At 43.2% G+C, this 17,230-nt stretch overlaps 1 protein-coding gene across 2 annotated transcripts in view; it reads left to right on the top strand.

The window, feature by feature from the left end:
- The window catches only part of GRIA1 (glutamate ionotropic receptor AMPA type subunit 1), a 344,465-nt gene that overhangs the window by 215,811 nt on the left and 111,424 nt on the right, over positions 1-17,230 (top strand). For both annotated transcript variants that reach the window (XM_037798914.1, XM_037798912.1), the window contains exons 9-11: positions 1,025-1,135; positions 1,852-2,058; positions 8,657-9,027. In XM_037798914.1, the coding sequence (XP_037654842.1) occupies positions 1,025-1,135; positions 1,852-2,058; positions 8,657-9,027 (689 nt within the window). The remainder of the gene's footprint in view (positions 1-1,024; positions 1,136-1,851; positions 2,059-8,656; positions 9,028-17,230) is intronic.

Below are 17,230 nucleotides of genomic sequence, written 5' to 3'. Positions count from 1 at the left end.
TTTCCATGTCTAGACCAATTTCTGCCTTTACCCCTTGGCTCATATTCTCTCTGACCTGGCCCTGCCTCTCCATTCCCTGTGACCGACGTTTCTTAAGCTCTGCCTTCTTTTAGCCCGTTGTCCTGGCATCTGATCCCATGTTTGGCTTTTGCTTCTCTGAAATCCTTAGGCGCAGGCTGCCTGAACCACTCACTTGACACTGGCCAGTCCACATAGATTTCTGTGTCTTGTCCTCCCAGGTAGATCACAGGAATTCTCAGAGCTAGGATGATCTTTTATATTGCCTCATATCTCTCTCAGCCCTGCCTCACAATACCAATACCAATACACACAATAGGAATTTAACAAATATTTGCTGAAAGAAATTGGAAAAAGAGGTAATATAAATAACCTACTGAGCTTTATATGTAATAATGTTAATAATGATAGCACTATTATCAGCCAATATTTTTAGGTATTACTATATGCTCACTATTAACATAGTTAATATTTGGAAAGCAGAGAAAGAAATAATGAATAAAATAACTATGACCTAGGAAGTTAAATCTAGATGGAAAAATAAGCCTAAAAAGAAAATAAAAGGGATATAATTTTTAAATCATTTGGTTCCAACTACAGTTCAGGATGAGCTGAGAGAACAGAAGGATTAACAGGTATGGGGGAAGGAGAGAGATGCCTTATGAACAACTGCAGGGAATTAAATCCCCACAGCCCTGCAGTACAGTGTACAAAATAAATTGTACAATTGAACAGCTGAACCCACACACACACTTCAGAGGCTCTACCTCCAGGGTTTAGCCTACCATGGTGAGGATTCTCACTGAGGGAGGCCACTGGAGAGGGGAAACATGGTGAACATCTTGCCATTTACCTACTGATAATCTAGAGCCTGATGAGCCTAATACACATGATGTCAGGCTGAGCTTCTTGCTTTCCTGTCTCTGAAGCTGGCTGGATAGCCAAGAGCAGGCCAGCCTGGTGGAGCTTGGTTCACCTTATATCTCCACCTTCTTCTCGTTAACAGATTGGTTTCTGGAATGAAGATGATAAGTTTGTCCCTGCAGCCACCGATGCGCAAGCCGGAGGTGATAACTCAAGTGTTCAGAATAGAACATACATCGTCACTACAATCCTAGTGAGTCCTCATTCCTTCATCAAGGTTACCTGAGATTCAAGCAAGACCAGTACAAGGGTTTTCCACCAGGAGCAAAAACTGGTCATTCTTCTTGCTTAAATTGAGTCACAGGTGGAAAGAGGGTGTAAGAAAAAAAAAATTTTACAGGAGTTAGAGATACTGAGTTTTCACCCTGGCTCTGCCACTGTCTCACTTTATGCCCTTAGGTAAGACACGATCTTTTGAACCATAGTTCCCCTATAAATAAAACATAAGGGAGGGGCTAGCCTGTGTTAGTTTTCATTCTCCACCCTCCTACAGTAGAAGCCATTTTCAAAGTAAATCACCTGAAGTCTAGTACATGAAGTGGGTACAAATGAAGCTGCTATGATTTTTAATGATTGATAATGAGAAATTTGGAGACCATTGGGTGTCTACTTCTCCATCATAGTGTTCCCACAAGGTAGTGCTGGTGGAACATAATTTGAAAAGCTGTGTACCATATCTCGATGATGAAACATCCATATTGTAACCGAGTCCTTTGCTTTCAAGAAGTTTGTCATGGTGGGGCTGAGTGAGTATTGGGGTGAGAGAACTTTAACAAATGGATTTATGGACTAGAGAGACTTCCCTAATTTTAACTGATGTTGGTGACATCCCCCTCTGCACGCCAAAGTCTTCCCTACCCATGAGTGAACTATAACCCACATCATCTGTCTCCCCCATTTCTCTACCAGGAAGATCCTTATGTGATGCTCAAGAAGAATGCCAACCAGTTTGAGGGTAATGACCGCTATGAGGGCTACTGTGTGGAGCTGGCGGCAGAGATTGCCAAGCATGTGGGCTACTCCTACCGTCTGGAGATCGTCAGTGATGGAAAATACGGAGCCCGAGACCCTGACACAAAGGCTTGGAACGGCATGGTGGGAGAGCTGGTCTATGGAGTAAGTTCACTTGGAATTGGAAGTCAGAGGCAGAAGGTTTGATAGGAAATCACATGGTGGTTGGCTGGCCCTGGCCTATCAGATTGCCCATCAGATGTCATAATTGAGTTTTGTGCTGCTGAAATGATGAGTCCAAAATCCAGTGTCTTAAAACACTCTTCGTTCAACTTCCTGGTTCCAGTTCCCTTAGCCTCATTTCACTCAATCTCATTTCAGTTGATCATTGTCCAACACAGGTGACAATATAACCTTCCATATTATTTTGTGACTTCCCTACTCAAAAGTCTTCTATGGCTCCTTAAGAATAAATTTATCCCCAGTACTAGATGTACCATGAAGCCAACCTAACTTTCTAGTCACTTGTCTCATTACTCCCTCTCAAGCACCTTCCATTTCAGCCAAACTGTCCCCTGACTTGCTCTGTTCCCTAGAATAACCCTTTTGATTCTTCACCTTTAAAATCTACCCCTTCTCCAAAACTGGTGCCAAATATTACCTTTGCTAGGATGTCATTTCTTTTTCCCTATAACAGGTGTGAACCCCCCTTTTTGTTTTTTAATTATTCTCACTTTCTTCAGCAGTAAGTTTCTTCATCTTTTATGGTCCCTAACATACCCTGCCTTGTATGATGTTTATATAGTGGTAGGTATATAAGGTATTATTACCTTACATAATGGTTATCTGTACAACGGTGGTAGGTCTTCTTCATCTTTATATTACTCACTGCAGCTAAAACAATGCCATGCACAATTACTGTAAAATGTTCAATAGATTGAGCAGTTTTGAGAAGAAATGAGTGCTCAGCTTTGTTTTAACTGTTCAGGGAATCATTGAGAAGTATAAGATTTGATCCCTTCTCCCAACAATATTAACATTTTGTGAAGTAGAAAAGACAATCAGACAGTGAGAGACAATAAGAGACAGCATACAACCAAAGAGTCTAAATTGTATGGTTCAGGCAAAAAGCTAATGGTGAGTTTATGTAGCCCCCAAGAAGGATGTGGAAGTTGAAAAGTGGCTATATTTCAACAGAAATAGAGAAGGCAGCCTGGAAATACCTAAAGAATAAACAATAGAATGTTGGTGGAAATAAGTAAGGTATGAGAGGAGAAGGAGAAAACAATAGAATGTTGGTGGAAATAAGTAAGGTATGAGAGGAGGAGAAAACACTGATGGTTTTCGTAGAGGTCTTGGGATGAGGAGTTGTCAGGGATGAGTTTTAGTAAGAAATGACCAGGGGAAGAGTACAGATTGATTCAGAGAACCTTGGGAGGTCATGAAAGCACCTGAGTAGAGGAATGACAAAAGGCAGTGGGAAAAGAATGTCTGCCACAGGCAGGAAGGGAACCATCACAACTCTCATAGCACATGGAGACTTCTGGCTGGGTCTTTGCTCTGAAGCATGTGACAAGGCCCAGGTTGATATTGTGCTCTTGTCAGGATGAAGCAACCATTTAGGACGGTTGTAAATCTTATTGTGTCATATGAGGTCCAGGAGACGCATGATGGCCGTGAGGGCCCTACAAAGGACCATGAGAAGTCAAAGAGATGCAGCAAAGAAAATCTTCCCCCTGGGAAGTGGTTTATGAGTTGGGGGTGGTATGTGCTTCTACCCTTTCTCTGACCCTCTCCTACCTCTCACTTTGGGAACTTGCATTGGAGAAAGACAGTGACTTGGACAATTAATACTGCAGCTGGAGGCCTGTTGCCATGGGAACCTCAGCCAAACTCTTAAGGTCATCCCCATGGCAACAGCTGTGGATTTTTCCCTCCCTACTGCGTTTGTCTTCGCTTCCACCCCATGTAATGCCATTCCCTTAGTAAAAGGCCTGTGATCTGGGCAGAACAATGGTCTGAGCGTCTGAAGGCAAGCTCCCGATAGACCCAGTCAGTGGTGGGTCACCAGCTCATTGGGGCTGGGAGGAGCCTGAGTTGGTCCTGCAGGCCTCAGCTGTGAGCCCTACCCCCACCCTCTCCCCTGCACCAGGCCTGTTCCTCTTCCTAGTAAAAATTGTATTCTGTTCACTCCATGATGGCCCATTGGATAACTATCCCTTGATTTTTAGTTAGGCTTTCCCCTCCTGTTCCACCAGGGAAGAATAGGGGGTCTGGGGAAGTATCTATCAGCCTTGAACCACCAGTGAGGTCAGACAAATGTCATTTGGAGGCCTCCAATTTATTCATTCTGTGCCTTTTCAATAGCTAAATGTCAATCAGTGTCTCTCTCTTATTCCTTTTGCTGTCTCTTGTTCTTATCCACAACAGTAGTAGTAACATCTCAGCACTTAGTTTGTGCCAGGTGCTACGGTAAAAACCACATTATTCCATTTACTCCTCACAACAACCTGATAAGGTAGATAAGATTCTTATCCACATATTATGGGTGAGGACACTGGGGCCTAGGGATGTTAGGTGATTCGACATGGGATAAACAGCTAGTAAAAGCAGTCAGGACGTGAAGCCCTGGCTTTTGTACATTCTAAACCACTGGGATATGCCGGCTCTGTGGAAATCACCTCATCCAAGCATTGGATTGCAAAGCCAGTATTAACCGCTGGTGAGAACATCAGCAGTGTCTGCATTCACAGATGCCTCACCCTCCAGTGAAGCTTCTGTTTTTTGTTTTTTGTTTTTTTTTTTTTTGTGTGGATTTGTCTTTATGCCTTACTCACAGGTGACTTTCCTGACTGTCCCTTTACTTGGTGGAGTGAAAGAACAGGAATTTGCAGACATACACCTGGATTGAATTCCATCTCTGCCAGCTTACTGGCTATATAATTCCTGCAAGTCACTGAACTTCTCTAAGGTTCACCCTGTAAAACTGGGGAAGTGAATCCTTTATCACAGGGCTGGGGGTGGGGGGTAGGGGGTGGGAGATAGATTCACTTGTGCAGGGCCTAGCTCAGAGGAGATCTCCATCTCTGACAATTGTGTTCACTTTTTGCTTTGTCTCTAGTATAACAAAACTGGCTGTTGTTCCCCCAGGATTGTTTCTAGACATCACATATTTTATTTGGGGATCTTCTGGGTCAGTGGTTCTCAAAGTGGTGCCTCAACCAGCAGCATTGCATCACCTGAGAACTAGTCTCAGCCTAGACCCTCTGAAACTCTGCAGTCTGTGTTTTCAAAATCCAACTCTGAGACACACTCAAATTTGAGAACCACTGTCCCAAGATTCCAGTTTAAGAAAATAATTTTGAGCACCTGTAAAATGCTCACACATCACAGTGCTCTTCATATATCTGATTCCTCTTGCCCCTTACAAAGCAACCTTGTAAAACAGGTAAAGCAGGGATAATTATGCCTCTTTTTTAAAATGTGGAAATTGATATCCTAAAACACAGTGGTCTTCTTTGAGGCCACACAGTTAGCGGGTTGCAGAGCCACCAGATTTACTTTCTCCTAAATCAGTTCTTTTTTTTGTCCTGGTCCTATAGAATCCCAGTAACTACCTCCCCTGGTGGAAATCAACTCAGAATGCCTCTAGTTGATATCGTATAAGCTAAAACAGTGCTACTTTGGACAGACCACTTCCCTCTCTGGACCCAAATTTCTTATCTTAAAATGAGATAGTTGAACTTAGCATTTCCCAGTATTTATCATATAAACATTGGCCCCTTTTGATGCTCAAGACAATTAAGTATCCAGAACCAAATAATTTTGGAAATAATGCATCCGGCTTCCCTCTCTTGAAAATTCATGTGAAAAATGCATTTTGACTTTTTAAAGGTTCCAGGAAGCCCTGTCCCAAAGAATCTGTTTAAATCAGTGTTTCCCAAACATGTTTGTCATCATGTTATACTTAACATCTTTCCAGAAGTAATATTCTGTAGAACAAATCTTGGAACTGCTGAATGAACTAAGCACTAAAATGATGTGGCTTTATGATTTTCCAGTCCATGATCCCTTTTATTAACTCACATCAGAAGGCATCAAATGAATCCATTCAATATCCTTTACCACTTTCAAAACTTGTCCTCATCCACCTCCACTTGTGGTCAATCCCTCCAAATCCACATTTCCATGATTTTTTTTCTGATTCCTTTTCCATCTATGTCAGATTACAGAAGAAAAAGTAAATCTCTTGTATTTGTAAAAACTATCAAAATTTATGCAGTAGGTGTCAGGGAAAAAAACAGCATCTCTATGAAATTCATACCTGACTCCATATTACTTTATGGGAAGTTTCTTTGTGTAAGTGAGAACTTAAATCATTCTGAAGCCAGGTTTTTTATTCCACTTAAAGCATCTTCTCAGTAACTCCAGCCAATGAGAATGGTCAGAGGAAATCCTCTCTAAGCAACAGATGGTTTGTTGTTGGGTGGGGCCCTTGCCTGCACAGAAGCTGTCACAGCCAAACATCTGGCTATTGTACAGCATTATAGGAGAAAACCATTCACCTCCAACAGTCTTGCATCAGCATGTGTCTATTTCAGAAATGAATGTTATGGCATCTGTCCATGGGAAACCCTCTTGGGTTTCCAGGATCTCTTGATCTCAGGCCAACAGAGCAGTGGATTTTTATGGCATAAATGCCAGTGCTTCTCCCTTGGGAAGACGGTTGCTGCAAAGGAGAGGCTAGGCCTCCCTATGGTTGTGCCTAAGAGCCTCCTCCTGAATGCCTCTTTGTTGCTCAGATGTGGCCCTCTCTCTCTAGCTAAGCAAACTTGAAAGGTGAAATCACTGCCCTCCCCTCTACGTGGGATCAGACACCCAGGGGAGTGAATCTCCCTGGCAACGTGGAATATGACTCCCGGGGAGGAATGTAGACCCGGCATCGTGGGACGGAGAACATCTTCTTGACCAAAAGGGGGATGTGAAAGGAAATGAAATAAGCTTCAGTGGCAGAGAGAATCCAAAAGGAGCCGAGAGGTCACTCTGGTGGGCACTCTTACGCACACTTTAGACAACCCTTTTTAGGTTCTAAAGAATTGGGGTAGCTGGTGGTGGATACCTGAAACTATCAAACTACAACCCAGAACCCATGAATCTCGAAGACAGTTGTATAAAAATGTAGCTTATGAGGGGTGACAAGGGGATTGGGAAAGCCATAAGGACCACACTCCACTTTGTCTAGTTTATGGATGGATGAGTAGAAAAATAGGGGAAGGAAACAAACAGACAAAGGTACCCAGTGTTCTTTTTTACTTCAATTGCTCTTTTTCACTCTAATTATTATTCTTGTTATTCTTGTGTGTGTGCTAATGAAGGTGTCAGGGATTGATTTGGGTGATGAATGTACAACTATGTAATGGTACTGTGAACAATCGAAAGTACGATTTGTTTTGTATGACTGCGTGGTATGTGAATATATCTCAATAAAATGAAGATTAAAAAAAAAAAAAAATGCCAGTGCTTCTGCAATCAGGGAGAGATAGGGAAGACAGAAGAGGTCCTGGTTCCACATGGTGGCTGCCCAGGGATAAACATTTCTTGCAACCTTTTTTTCTTAACTGCATAACCGATTTGAATTTTAAAAATTGAGTTGTTTTTTTGTTTCTTAGTCTTCCTGGAAAAAAAAAAAAGTTGTGGTGCTACTTTACTTCCTTGCCTCCAGGGCTTCACTCATTTTCTCACACGGTTCCCTACTCCTAGAATGCTCTTCTGTATCAGAGAAATCTGCCCAAATCCTACCTATTCCTCAATGAAAATTTATATGTGACCTCTTCCATGATGCAGTCCTTGTTCTCCCCTGCACAAATCTTACCTTCTTGGTCTCCTGTAGCATTTTGTATCTCTCAAATAGCATGTATCCAGCTCAACTTGTAAATTGAATAACCAAGTATATATGTATCAATCTCCCCTTCTGGTTTGCAATTCCCTGAGTGCAGGGACCATAGCTTACCTACAGCTTTTAGCCTAGGGATTGTACATGATAAATACTCCATAAATGTTTAGCAAGTAAAACTTGCTTTCACTACCTTATTAGGCAAGACTATCTTGCGGCCATGAAAGAGACCCAAATCAAACTGGCTTAGGCAAACAGAAAGTTCAGCTCATGTTCTTGGGGACAAGTCGGGGAATGGAACATGTTTCCTAGAGAGTCCAGGGTAAGCCCTGTATTTAGAGAGCCCCAAATTATTGTATCAGGGATCAGCCTCTGCATATCTCAGCTCTAACTCTCATGGCTATTTCTCATTAAACTAGCTTGGGTCCTATGCCCATCTTTGAATGAGTCATTCTGGCCAGGAAGGTGGCCGGTCCTGGGTCATATGCCTCACCCTGTAACCAGTGCTCCCACTGGGAGCAGGGGGACTAACAGTGGGGCAGGACTGGTTCTCCCACCCAAGAAAGGAGGAATGGCTGCTGGACAGGCAAAACAGCAGATACTTACACAACACCCTTTCAAAGATAAGGAAGAAGCCTATAAAATTAGAACAATTAGAATTGTCAAGCAATCTCTCCTGTGACATAGTAGGCTGGTCAGCCATTTGTCAGAAATATTTTATAAGGTAGGAGCAGTTGGACTTCTAAAGTTCATTCCCACTCCCAAATCCTTTGAAATACAAGCAAATATTCATAGCAAAGAGAAGCACAGATAACCAAGAGGGATGCTGAGCTCAACTGCATTTTTTTTCTTTTTCTTTTTTATTTGCAGAGAGCAGATGTGGCCGTGGCCCCCTTAACTATCACCTTGGTCCGAGAAGAAGTCATAGACTTCTCCAAGCCATTTATGAGTTTAGGGATCTCCATCATGATTAAAAAACCGCAGAAGTCCAAACCAGGGGTCTTCTCCTTCCTCGATCCATTGGCCTATGAGATTTGGATGTGCATTGTTTTCGCCTACATTGGAGTGAGTGTCGTCCTATTCCTGGTCAGCCGCTTCAGCCCCTACGAATGGCACAGTGAAGAGTTTGAGGAGGGACGGGACCAGACAACCAGCGACCAGTCCAATGAGTTTGGGATATTCAACAGCTTATGGTTCTCCCTGGGAGCCTTCATGCAGCAAGGATGTGACATTTCTCCCAGGTCAGTACACTCTCCTCAACTTCTTTGCTGAACGCCATATTTTTTTTTAGGCAAAAAATACCAGAAAGCTAAGGGGTAGGAATGATTTCCAGACTTCACTGCATTTTGTTTTGCAACTATGCTTTCGAGTCAACTGTTCATTGTATATTATGGATTATTTGGGCCAACCTGCGTATGGGCCAGCTCTGTCTGCCACTCTGGCTGTCAAGCTCAGTTGGCATAATCGTGACTTTGATGTTCTGTAGCTGAAAGGGACAGAGAAAGGATGGCAGCAGTGTGATTTAACTAACATTTATTGAACATATACCTGGCAAGGTTCTGGGTCCTTCACATGCATTATCTCATTGAATGCTCATAACAGCATAAAGAAGGACACTCATTATATCCATTTTTATCAAAGAGGAACCACAAAATGCTTAGTGAGTTGCCTAGGTTACATAGCTAATAGAAGGCTGAGTTGGGATTCAAACCATTGTCCTGTACTACTGCAGCAGAGTGAAAGGGGCACCAGATTACCAGGTCTGGCTCCGGCACCGGCACTCGGTGGAGCCCTGGGCAAGTCACTGGGCCCTAGGAGACCTTGGTTTCTTCATCTCTAAATGTAAAGGGTGCTCTTTTTCTTGGTTCTCAGAGGGACTCTGGAAATGATCAAGTTCTAGTGGTTTTGTAAATTTGTTCCTTATGATTCCAAACTGGAGTTTCTCACAGGTGCCTCTGAAATTGCCTTTGAGAACACTGAGGTGACCAGATCCAAGGGGTATCACCCCCCCAACACACACACACACACATGGAACCAGAGTAGCCCTGTTTTTACCTGTTTATATACTAAACTTGTGAATATGATTTCTTTTGAAAGCTAAGAAGGGAAAAATGGAGGGACATTGGAAAGGAGGTGGGGGGAGGGCAATTTGAAAATTAACAATCTAGTCCAATTCCCATATTTTCTGACCTCCTATCTTGGTGTGTGATGTTCTTTCTACTACATTCTGGAGTGTTCATGCCACAAATCCCTTCCAATTAACTTGATAAATGAGCACTGGCTGTATTTCCTTTTATAGTTGCTTAATGTCTATGAACCCTTTTCCTGCTAGGCATTCCCTTGTAGATTACCAGGTTTCTAAAGCATGCAGGAGGGCAGGGTTTACAATTAGGCTGCGTGGATGGGTTTGTACACATTCACTTTCTAGGAGCCTTAATATCAAGTCCTCATAGACTTGTGCTGGAGGCATCATCACCACCTGTCTACATTTTGCATTTGAGTGTTGATGAGGACCAATATTCCTGAGTAGCAATGGAATAAAATCTTCCTAATGAGCTTCCCCCAGGACTCATTTTGCCTGCTGTATAATTTAGAAAGCCTCATTGTTCACCATTATAATCATGTTTTTCTTTAAATAAGAAGACAATCTGGGGGCTGGGGGTGGGGAGGGACATCAGGGAGGAGGTGTGAGACAGGATGCTTAGCCAATACTGGCAAACACATGGCGAAGAGTAGAAAGAACCAAACGGGAAGGGTTTACTTAAAAATAAATCAGACCAGTGGATAAACAGTGGGAAGACGTGATTCTTATCTAGGCAGTGTAATGCAGGGTCATCAAAACATGCATATGTCTGAAAAGAGCCATGTGCTTATTCTTTTTCTCCATTATTTCCTCTGTCAGTGGGCCTTTTACCTCTTAATGGTACCTCGACCTCAGGGTGTGTTTTCATACTCCCCGCAGTTCCTCTAGAGGTCTCAAACTGGTGGCCTGCAAGCAGAATCCTCTCCCAGGCATGTTCTGGTTTGATTTCCACAGAGTTTGGCAATGACTATCCAAAACTGTGTGGTAGCTACCCTTTTAAGCTGAAGCATGGATTCCCCATTTCACCATGGCCACTACCTGACCTCCTTCATCTCTGTGTTATTCAACTGACCCCTCAAGGTCTTTATGACCTCTGGCTGCAAGAATTTCAAACTGTGCTCCTTCACCTTTGAGAGTTTCAATGAGGGGACATTAAGAACTGCCACAGAAGTGAAAGGAGACTGTGTAGGAAGGTACCCAGCCTCCCTTCTGTCCAGCTTTAAAAACACAACTCCACCCTGTGACTCTGTTTTTTCACTGGTCAAATGGAAATAACTGTTCCTACCTCAAGTATTGTTGTGAAGCTTAAATGAGAGTAATTCATGTAGAACCCATGACTTGGTACCCAGAAGCACACAGGAAGTGCTAAAACATGGATGGTTATTTTTTGTTGATTTTATATGTTGGACTTCTGCTAAACCTCCTTAGAAGAAAGGTGCCCTGGCTCACACTGTTTTGAAAGCCAGTGGCCTGTGTGACCCTCTTCCTGGAACTCCTTAGATGCTAAAACAGAAATCAGGGCCAGACCAAGTAGGCAATGGGAAAAACTAACAGAAGTTTGTGTGTTGTTGTTTACATATTTCCTGATGAAATCAAGTCAACAAGTTTCATGAGCCTTTGATCTGCCTAGCCCTATCTTAGATACTCAGTGTGGTATGGTAGGAAGCACTTCTCAGGGGTTTGTATACATCAAACATTTAAAGAACCTCCATCCACATGAGTGTCAATTAAATGTTCTTGCTACTTATTTAAATAATATATAATAAATCCTCACTAATTTAGAATGTGTGGGACTAAGATAAATCTGAATTGTGTGAACCTGCACTCAACACACAAGTAGCTTTATCTCTTTTTAATGTCTTCAGAGTTCATGCTAAAAACTAGCAACCAAAAGCCAACAAAGTGTGGCCAGGTGTGGTTGTCTGCAAGTAACAATAAACCTGGCCACAGTAAAAGAGAGGGTCATCTCTTTCGTTACAAGAAAAGCAGAGGCAGGCAGTGGCTCGTGTTGGTTCAGTGAAATCAGGATTGACATCTCTGTGATTCTCTTGGTCTTTTCATCCTCATTACAAGATGGCTGCTTCCAGATATGATGCCCATGTTCGCCCAATAACAAGAGGAACAAGTCTCGCCAGCCATTTATGTCTCTTTGGATCAGGAAAACCAAAGCTTGCCAGAATACTCTGCACCCCAGGCAGACCATTGGCTAAAACTCTAGTAGCATGGGAGACAGGGAAGGCAAGAATTCAGGATTTCTAGCTCTGCATATGCAGAGCTGAGAAACATAGTCATGTGCAAAGCCCTCAAGTAGAAAAGAGCTTAGTGCTTTCAAGGACAGAAGGAGTAGCTGCTGTACCTGGCTTGTAGGGAATGAAAAGAGCAGGGGTTTAAGATAATATTGGAGTAGTTGGCACAGGCCGTATCATGAAGAGCTAGATTTGCGATTTTATTCTACATGCAATGGAAAGTCATTGGAGGGTTTTAAGCAAGGGAAGCACTGATTTACATGCTAAAATACCACTCTGGGGAGCTATGCAGAAAATGAATTAGGACAGAGAAGAGGCAAGAGTGGGAGCCGAGGGATCGAGCAAGAGGCTTTTACAGTAATCTGGTGAAATTATAGTGATGAAAATTATGATGGTCATGGAGATGGATTTGTGATCTATTTTGAAACTAAAACTGGCAGGATTTGCTGGTGGATTGGATATATGGGGATGAGGCAAGAGGGAATAGTCACGGGTGAATCCAAGAGGGAAGGAAACATTTGGAAAACATGGAACCATAATTCCAGAAAACTTCAGCTCTGGGTGGAATCATTAGGATGTTCTGATTTATCCATTCATGTTACAGATAAGGAAACTGAGGCCCAAGACAGGGGAAGGGCATACCCATGGCCTGTCGATGCCCAGTCCTATGCCATCCTACCAGGCAGTCCCAACCCCAAGGCTCCACTGAATATGAGTGAACTAAGAAAGAGCCTCTTCAGTTGTTACTCCCACAGTCCCCATTTCACTATCGGCTTCCATGAGGTCAATATTTTTCTGGGTTCAGATCATCTTAGTAAGGAGAACAATAGGGGGCCGGAAGGCCCTGGGGGATAAAGGAAAATGGGAAATTATGATTTCAGCCTCCAGAACTCTCTCTTATCCCTGACCTTAGAATGTGTCAGAATTAAGATAATTATCTCCACCTGGTGAAGATAATTATTCTCAGTGAGAAGTCGTCTCAGGCGGAGGTGGTGATGGCACTTTGGAGATCTCGGGGAACCCTACATCTCGCCCCCGCTCCCCAGCTGAAAGTACTTGTAGAGGGCCCTGTAGCTCTCTCAGCATGGGAACAGGGTGGCCAATGAGGAGAACCCAAGCTGATAACTAAAGACAGACTGACCTTTGAAGTCACACACAAAATCCATAGCAACCAATGTGCCTCAGGCAAGAAGTGATGAGAAGCTTATCCCATCCACATCCTGCTCTCCCTCCTCCCCTCCCAGAGAGAGCCATGCAGAACCATTCCTCTCGCTCATCTTGATGTCACTGGAGTGTTGACATCTAATGGGGAAGACAAGGGAGGCTGGGGGTAAATATTCAGAGAGTTACTGGAAGCAGCCTGAAATTATAAAATATTTTGCGTTTTGAAAACCTAAGCCTGGTGTGGAACATGGGATCATTGTCACAAGGAAGTGTGGGCAACAAGGCAAGAAATGGTGTGATAGATACTCTGGATCTTGAGACTATCACAATCACCTGGCATGTTTGTCAAAATGCAGATTCCCAGGCCCCATCCCAGAACTGCTGGATTGAAGACAGGGCTATGCATGTTTCATAAGCCTCCCTTCCCCGAGGGGCAGATTGGCACTAAAGTTTGAAAGTCCTTGAACTAGGGAAGTCCAAGGAAGTCAGCTTAGAAGTGGCAGGAAGCAAGGTCCACAAGTCAGCCATAAATGGTGCCGGTCAACAGCCTTAAATGCTGAGCTCAGGGTCTATGTGCTCACTGCTCTCCAGCATGTTACCTGTTAGGTGAGCTAGCCCCTGAGCAAACTAGGGGGGTGATCGTGGCCATTGTAAGACAGAGGCCTTGCGGGGGGGGGGCTTGCCTTCTCCTGCAGGCAGCCTACCATGAGGGGCTCACAGTTTCACCTGAATATATCCCCCTTGATTGCTTCCCCTCTGTATTAATAAGCTGCACCAAGGCAGCGGGGTTGTCCCAGGTGAAGTGATTCTGCAATCATGGCAGGCTGATGTGTGCACTGACGGTCTGTGGGTGGTCCCATCACTGGTTGACTCCAGCTCAATGCCTCCTTCCTTTTCATTTTAATCCTCTGCTACCTCGTGGTGAGACTCAGAGTCAGTCACTAATATCATAGGGAGGCAGAAGAGTAGAAGTTTCAGAAGCTCCCTAAAGCCGCATGCAAGTATTCAAATGAATGCAGTGACAGGAAGATTAAAGCCTTCACTGGCTTTTCAAATGAAAAGCATCATTTCTGCATCTCAGCCAGTAGTTCTGCCATCAGCAAGAGGGAAGTCAAATTGATCTCTCTCTAGATTTCTCTAAAAGTCTGAGGTTTGAACAGTTTAATTAAGGGAGAATTTCCCTCCCCCCCCCAAAAAAAATGCAATAGGTAAATGTTCAGAAAGTTTTCCACAGAGCTGAAAGGGATGTTTAGGACCATTTATTCATTCATTAAGCATTTATTTAGCACCAGTTATGTGGCAGGCATGGTTCAAGGTGCTATGGCAGACATCGGTGAACTAAGCAGATAAAAATCCCTGCCTTCCCAGAGCCTACATTCTAGTGAGAGAGGTGGGCAATAGATAAAATAAATATTCAGTCAAGTCCCCTCCCCAATTTGACAGGTGAGGATTCTGGCTAACAGGGAAAGGAAGGGACTTAAGGTCACACAGACAAAGAGTACAAGTTCAGTAACACAGGAATGAAGAAGTTCAGGTGGGATGCTGGTGATCTGAGAAATGCATGTGTCAGCTAAAGAGGGCAGGTGCCACTCAGTTCTGGACAGTCATTGTCATGGGGAACTTCATTCAAATCAAACAAAAGCATGCCAAGGATTCAGCTTAGGGGCCACCAGTTTGAGATCCTGGAAAAACGGTGGATAGTTTAAAAACAACAGTATAGCTTTATTGCCTTTTGATACACTTGGAATATCGTATTTATAAATTTTTAGAAAGGTATTCTCTCCCCCTCCCACTTTCGATTCCAAGTATAAAATCTGATTGCTTTGTTTTTATCTCCTTTACATACCTTGGAAAACCCAAGCCGTGGCCAATAGCTGTACTAGAAAGACAGTTGGTTTCCCTGCCTAAATACCCAGAAAGGACACATCTTCCTAGCTCAACATTCTCCTGGAGAGGACCCCCTACTTCTATAGAAATCCTCTCTGAAAATATAACATCTGAGATGAAGAGACCCAATTGTTCATCCAGAGAGAAGTACTGAGTTCTTCACAGGGAAAAATGAAAGCATAATTAATTGAATTATTCTGGAGAAGGTATGTGCAGACTTCTATGGGGAGTTTGAATAGGAGTCAGGTACCACCATCCGTCTGGTGGCAAATGAATTACTTTTGCTGCACCACTTAAATATACTTTTACCCTTCCTATGTTCGAGAGAGATAATAGGAGAATTATGCCCAAGGTACCTAGCAGGAAATACATGCTGTCAAGCACAGTAACCCAGAAAACATAAACCTAGGGTGATAAGTTACTGTGTGCATGTGGTGGTTGAAGGAGAGGGGACTCAAAGTGAGAAGGCAGAGTGCCTGCTGGGAACAGAGGAAAGTCCCACCCTGGAGGGGAACCAGAGACTCCCGTTCTCCAGGAAAGCTGGCGGACAGAGCTGGAGGAGGTGGTGAAAGGCACTCTTAAAAGTGGACATCACTCTTTGTTTACTATTGGTCCATGGAGTGAGTCACTTTGTCTCTCTGGGTTTCACCTTTCCCTCTGTAAAATGGGGACTAGACAGTCCCAAGTATGTCCCACCACTAAGGTTTGTCTTCCTTTGATTCCCACATTCAGCCAAGCTCTAGTTATCCCAGTTGTACTTCATTCTCTTTCCTTGGCTCCATGCTTTTATGTCCGTGTTCCCTCTGCTTGGAGTGACCGTCCCCATATTTGCTGCTCAGTTCCTTCCATCTTTGCAAGTTGCTGCTTTCTCTCTGCCTCCCTCCCAGCCCCAATTATTCTTCTTAAGCCATACTTTATAGTAATGGTTATAAGTTTGAACTCTGGAATAAGGCCACCAGGATTGAATCCTAGTTCTCCCATTTACTAGCTGTGTCAATTTCAGAAAATAATTTATCCATGGTTCAGTTTCGTTTTCTGGGAAATGGGGATAATAAGAAGACAAGACTCAATGGAGTATTTTAAGGATTAAATATCATAATGCATATAAAGCTGTTCCTTAGCGTAGGGCTGACACACAGTAAATGTTGGCTGTTGACATTGTTGTTTTCATCACCATTGTCACCTGATTCTCTGAGGACATCTTATATATTCAACCCTGCACTCAAGGCACCCATGTCTGTTCCTGTTGAAACACAGACTGGCGAGCTCATCTCATCCAAAACCTGGCACAGGGTGTTGCATATCCTAAATACCCAACACATGTTTACTGAATGGGCACACCCATTTTCAAAGTAACTTTCTAAGAACCATGAGTTCATATGTTTGATTTAGTGGAGAGGTTTCCTGCTCCCAACTACCTGTGAAACATGGGGTAATTTAGTCCTCAGTTCTGAACAGATATGGAGGAGCAGTGGGAAAGAATAGAGATAAGGAAGTTAAAAGGACCTAGAACACAAAATTCCTTGTCATCCTAATGCCACCAGGTACTCCACTATTGAGGAACACTCTACCTCTTCTCTTCTGGGATAAAAGTACTAATGATGGTTCACTTGCTGTACCTACTATCTACTGTCAGGCACTCTGACAAGCATTAGATCATGTTACTTCAAATCATCATGATAACATTTGCCTGGGTACATCAACACCATTCAGTAGATGAAAAAACTGAGGATCAGAGTGATTAACTCCCTTGCCCAAGGTTACTCAGCAGCACTGAGATTATAACCTGTGTCTGTCTGATTCTAAATTCTAAGATTTATTGTTGACATACTGTGGCCTTCTCAGACCAAAACTCCTTCTGAAAATCTCACAGGGCTCCCTGGGATTATTAGAATTCATGGGAAAAGAAATGGTATCCTTTTTCTTCTGTAGAATTCCCTCACTCTAATAAAAAAAAGAGAGGGGGTCTTTTGTGCTTTGGGTTTTTTATTCCATTATTATCATTCCTTAGAGTGTCTTTGTCTTCATAAGGCATCTGCTGAGAGAGAAGAGGTAAGCAATGGG

Source organism: Choloepus didactylus, chromosome 11, assembly GCF_015220235.1.
Source record: "Choloepus didactylus isolate mChoDid1 chromosome 11, mChoDid1.pri, whole genome shotgun sequence".
NCBI lineage: Eukaryota > Metazoa > Chordata > Mammalia > Pilosa > Megalonychidae > Choloepus > Choloepus didactylus.
The sequence above is the reverse complement of the archived record's forward strand: the minus strand, read 5'-3'. Positions and strand labels throughout refer to the sequence as shown.